Genomic DNA, 5,719 nt, shown 5'->3' with positions numbered 1-5,719 from the left:
CAGGCCCCATCTTATCTTAATGACCTTGTAGTACCATATCACCCTATTAGAGCACTTCGCTCTCACACTGCAGGCCTACTTGTTGTTCCTAGAGTATTTAAAAGTAGAATGGGAGGCAGAGCCTTCAGTTTTCAGGCCCCTCTTCTGTGGAACCAGCTTCCAGTTTGGATTCAGGAGACAGACACTATCTCTACTTTCAAGATTAGGCTTCAAACTTTCCTTTTTGCTAAAGCATATAGTTAGGGCTGGACCAGGTGACCCTGAATCCTCCCTTAGTTATGCTGCAATAGACGTAGGCTGCCGGGGATTCTCATGATGCATTGAGTTTTTCCTTTCCAGTCACCTTTCTCACTCACTATGTGTTAACAGACCTCTCTGCATCGAATCATATCTGTTATTAATCTCTGTCTCTCTTCCACAGCATGTCTTTATCCTGTCTTTCTTCTCTCACCCCAACCGGTCGCAGCAGATGGCCCCCGCCCCTCCCTGACCCTTCTTCCTGTTAAAAGGGAGTTTTTCCTTCCCACTGTCGCCAAAGTGCTTGCTCATAAGGGGTCATTTGGTTGCTGGGTTTTTCTCCGTATGTGTTATTGTAGGGTCTACCTTACAATATAAAGCACCTTGAGGCGACTGATGTTGTGATTTGGTGCTGTATAAATAAAATTGAATTGAACAGAATTGAAAGACATGAACAATGTGCCTTGGTGAGTCAGTATTTCTTTCAGAATGCCATCGTGGGAGAAGACCTGAAACTGTACCTGCCGAACTCTCTTTCCTAAGTGGTGCACAGCAGCGCTCGTGATATAATTCACCAGAACTAATACAAATGGATATCCAAGTGCACTCTGGTGAAATGGTCCGATGAGGTCTATGCTAATGCTCTCAAACTGGACCTCCAATAATGCTACGGGGCACAAAGGCGCTTTTGGAATGGCTGGCTGGTTAACCAGCTGACACTCCAGGGAGGACACGCACCATCGGCGCACATCTGCCTCGATGCCCAGCTAATATAATTGAGCCATTATTCACTCCAGAGTTTTATCATATCCCATATGCCTTGCCATGGGGTTATAATGAGCTGCCTGGAAAATCAATTCCTGGGGCTCTTAGGCACCAACAGCTGGGTGTGTTCTTCATGTGTGCTAGTGTCACGACTCACTCGATAAAGCTTATCTTTGCGCAATATCAAATGCGTGTAGGTCCACGCTCCTTCAGGGTGCACCATCTGACCATCAAATTTTTATGACTTGGTCAAAGGCTCAACATCACAAGAGTACTCTAGTAGGTAATTGCTGGAGTGAGCAGAGGCTTACGAAAAGGCCCTGCCTTTTCTCCTCCCCGGAGTCAGTGCTGGATGACCCTGCGGCACCTCTGAGTCCAACGCAGACACTATACATCAATACAGGTTTTGAACACATCCCGGCACACTGCCCCAAGCGGTTATTTTACCCGGGCAAATCTCTCCCCAGAATTAAGGAATGCGTCAGGCGCAAGCTAGCCGCAGCCTTCACACTATGATTCTTGCCCTTATATTTGATTTCCAGCAACACTAGTAAATATATAAGTACATCGCAATGCACGCACCTAACTTTCATCCACTCTGCCTCCAGAGAAGCCTGGACCAAAACAGGGTTTTGCGGACCAGGGTCTTCATACTGCCAGAGTCCCCTATAGCTTGGCGTGTACCCTTTTAGAACTTTAGCAGTATGCTGTATGTCCATATCAGAATGAGGGTGCTGGAGGGCAGACATCAACAAACGCCTGTCCCACCTCTATATGTGAGCACTACCAGGGGACATGTCACACCAGGTCCACCATTTGTGTGGCTCCTGGTGAGTGGGGTGCAGGAACTGTAGTCACCGGGACCCGCAGAGAGAAAGTAGAGGAAATAGTCACTGTTGGTGGGTGGCAACGGCCTGTGGTGGTGGTGCGGGGGATCCAACCCAGGCCCCTTTTAACCTGATTCCCAGTGTGATGTCCTGCATTAAAGTACTCCACTCTTGGTTAAACATTAAGAATTCTGACATTTTTACATTTAAAATACATGTTCCACAATAATTCTGCCTTAGTTAAAGATGGAGATATGACCTTCACGTTCACATCTACAGTTGGTGTATGTACATAACATTTTGAATGCAACACTGAGCTTCTTAGAGAAGTGCATTCTCTACATTCAACCCATCCTAAGTATCAGGAGCAGCAAGCAGCCACTGTGTGGCACTGAGGGGCCCTGTTCACATGTGGAGAGACTGTGTGAACCAATCAGTCGGCGTGATAAATGTTTGTTGCCAGTAAGAATGTTCAGTAATAATGAAATCAGGTTACATCATCTGTTTCTGGCCTGCTAACCATGCTGACAAATAACTGTGTCACATGAGCTCTGTGCTGTAAAAGAAATGATATATGACACACAGATGCAGGCAAACCTGGCAGACCAGCCCTTCATAGGACCAAGCACAGACTCAAGCCTGATAATTACCTGTACAGGTAAACAACTGGAGTTTTAAACCAGAATATAAAAATAATAGAAACTTATTGCATTCTTCTTGTCTAATGATATCAATGGGTTAATATCTAATTTCTTATATGGTTTATTTTTGATATGCCTGATATATCTCAGTCTCAGACCAACATCTCTGTTGGACTGCATGACCTAGAAAGGGGTTTGCTCTCCTCCCTGACTACATTACCATGCTGTGTTTTCTTCTGCATTAATGTGATCATGTTATTCACCTTGAGGAGCAAATCAGTGTTTCGTGAAACCTGCCGTTACATTCTCCTGTATAACCTCATTCTTGCAGACACTCTACAGATGGCAGTGAGCCAGATACTATACATGATGTCTATTTGTAGAATAACGTTACCTTATCCTGTCTGTGGTATTCTTGTCATGTTTGCTAATCTCACCAATGAAATCTCTCCTCTCACTCTGGTGCTGATGTCTCTGGAGCGATATGTAGCTGTGTGTTACCCACTGAGGCACGCTACTATCATCACCATCAGAAACACAGAGGTGGCCATCATTATGATTTGGATCTTTTGTTCACTCAATATTCTCATTCGAGTTCTGCTGCTGTTAGAGTTTCCATTTGAAGAGCTGCAGAGTCTGCAGATGAAAGACTTCTGTAGTACATTTCTCATGTTTCTCACACCTGTATCTCATGAGTATGACAAAGCTTACAGTTGCTTTCTGTTTGTGTCGGCTTTTGTTGGAGTCACTTGCTCCTATATAGGTGTTATGTTGGCAGCCAGATTGGCCTCCACAGACAAAGCTTCAGCCCTGAAGGCTCGTAACACCCTGCTGCTGCATCTGGTGCAGCTTGGCTTCAGCCTCTCTTCAACTGTGAACAATGCATTACTTTTAGTCACCTCAAAAACTGTTTCAAGAAGGGTGCTTGTTGTTGTGCAAATTGTTTTTTATGTGTTTCTTATTATTCTCCCCAGATGTTTGAGTGCACTTATTTATGGTCTCAGAGACCAGACCATCAGACCCATCCTCGTTTATAATCTATGTTGTCAACTGAAACTCACAGTTGTGACACGGAAGGCTAAGGTCTCCCCTTAGCAAACATGGAAAGCATTAATCAGTCTGTCTTTGTGTTTGCTAGGCTCTGTCATACTGTAATCTGTTTTTTAAAAATCAGCAACACAACCGAAAGATTAATTTTCTGAAGTTAAATGGTCATTGTTGGTGTTTTTTTTCCTTTTGAGAAAAATCATGTTCGGCTGTAACTGTTTTTCAGTATTCATTAAGATCCTGGCATACAAATGTCTGTCATTTGAAAGGTCCTTAAACAAGCCATTATTCATTAGTTGTACCAACACTATAAGTTTCCTTCATATCACTCTGAAGAAAATATGTTTGGAGTTATTGCAACAACTTAAATAAATTTTATTCTTGAGCATTTTCCTCAGTTCTTTCAAATCTTTCAAGGGTGACAGGGAAAAGCACACACAATAAATGTGTTATTTATTGACGAAAAGTTATAGTCGCATTATTACATATCACATCGACACAGTGAGCTGTGTGTATGTTTGTTTGTTTTTTATTTTTTTTTAAAACAAGGTGGCTTTCACACAAAATTAATTCAAATCACATTTATCTTGTTCCTTTTTTAAGGATTTGCTTTTTGACTTGAACAATAACACAAAACCAAAAATGTCTCCACATGAGAAGAGGCAGCACGGACACAGTTCAGGGGTCCGGCTGTGTAGGAAAGCAGGTCTGGAGGACGGCCACGTGGAGGACGGTGGCAGCGAGGCAGGCAAAGCAGGTCCAAGACCAGCCACGCGAAAAGTGGTGGAGGTGCAGGTCTGGGCACCGGCCACGTGGAAGTTCCATGGTCAGTGGCCTGGAAAGTGGTCAGTGTTGGTCTGATTTAGTAGGTGAATCTGGAGCCCTCAGCGGAGACAGGCGCAGAGCCAGCATGTGCAGAGACCTCTGGCTGAGGCAACGCAGACTGGAGATGCACAGTGTACCCAGCTAGCTCAGGATGCCTCTCGGGCTGCGGCAAAAACAAAGTCCATTGCAAGCTGGGTCGGCTGGGTCATCAACATGATTTTCATCAACTTAATCACATAGGAATACTTTTTCTCAACTTTTCTCTCTAACTCTGTGTTTTTCCATCACAGCATATAACATTAATTCTTTTTTTAGATTAGTGGCTCCTCAGTGTCTCACTGACTTCCTATCCTATCCTTCTCACATATAGCTTCCAAGGCCATTTCCTAACAGATTCTAAGTGAGGGGCCTGTTATTAGAATCATTATTATATTTCCTTATTTGTTATATTGCTTCAACATTCAAGAGCTTGTCAATACAAGAGTATACACAGTATATAGTGTACTGAAATTCTGTTTCTCGGAAAGGAGAAACAGAATTGGTGCATTTACAAGTATATAAAAGATATATCTCCAAGAGATATCAAACTAGAAATTACAAATAAATAACATGCGAAATTTCAGTAAAATTAAGGGATAAAAGGTACTAATTACTAACTATACAATACTATAATGATAACTATACAATACTAACTGTACGATAAACAAAGACAGGACAGAGACAATACAAAGTGGAATGTGCAGTGGTATTGAATACCAGGTTCAAGTTATTGTCAGGATATTATTGACGAGACATGACAAAGACGTGACAATGTGACTGAGTGTGCAAATAAGCATCTTGTTCCCAGGTGGATTTGTGTAAGTTTTTGTTGTTTTTGAGTCTTTTGATGAGTATTGTAGGTGTTTGTTAAGGTGTATGTGTATATCAGTTCTTTGGTGGTAGTGAGTTGAGGGCTCTGACTGCTTGGGGGAAGAAGCTCTTGCAGTGTCTGGTTGTTACGGTTTTAATGCTGCGAAACCGTCTGCCAGATGGAAGGAGGGAGAACAGTGCATGTGAGGGGTGGAAAGTGTCCTTCACTATGCTGTTCGCACATCGGATGATGTGTCTGTCATAGAGTTGAGAGATGGGTGGGAGAGGGCCTCCAATGATCGTCTCTGTTGTCCTCACTATCCGCTGCAGAGACTTCTTTTCAGCGAGGGTGCAGTTCCCGTACCAGATAGTGATGTAGCAGCAGAGGACGCTCTCAATGGTTCCCCGGTAAAATGATGTGAGGATAGGAGGAGGGAGACTGGCCTTCTTCTGTTTCCTAAGAAAGTCAAGATGTTGTTGGGCTTTCTTCATGGTGGTGGTGTTCAGGTTCCAGGAGAGGTTCCAGGT

At 43.4% G+C, this 5,719-nt stretch overlaps 1 protein-coding gene across 1 annotated transcript; it reads left to right on the top strand.

Moving 5' to 3' along the window:
• The first annotated feature begins 614 nt into the window (after positions 1-614).
• On the top strand, positions 615-3,897 carry LOC100707564 (odorant receptor 131-2-like). Its single transcript, XM_005457355.4, has one exon. The coding sequence runs from the start codon at positions 2,603-2,605 to the stop codon at positions 3,563-3,565; it is 963 nt and encodes a 320-aa protein (XP_005457412.2). The 5' UTR covers positions 615-2,602; the 3' UTR covers positions 3,566-3,897.
• The last annotated feature ends 1,822 nt before the right edge of the window (positions 3,898-5,719 follow it).

The sequence above is a fragment of the Oreochromis niloticus genome, linkage group LG10 (assembly GCF_001858045.2).
Source record: "Oreochromis niloticus isolate F11D_XX linkage group LG10, O_niloticus_UMD_NMBU, whole genome shotgun sequence".
In the NCBI taxonomy this organism is placed as follows: Eukaryota; Metazoa; Chordata; class Actinopteri; order Cichliformes; family Cichlidae; genus Oreochromis; species Oreochromis niloticus.
The sequence above is the reverse complement of the archived record's forward strand: the minus strand, read 5'-3'. Positions and strand labels throughout refer to the sequence as shown.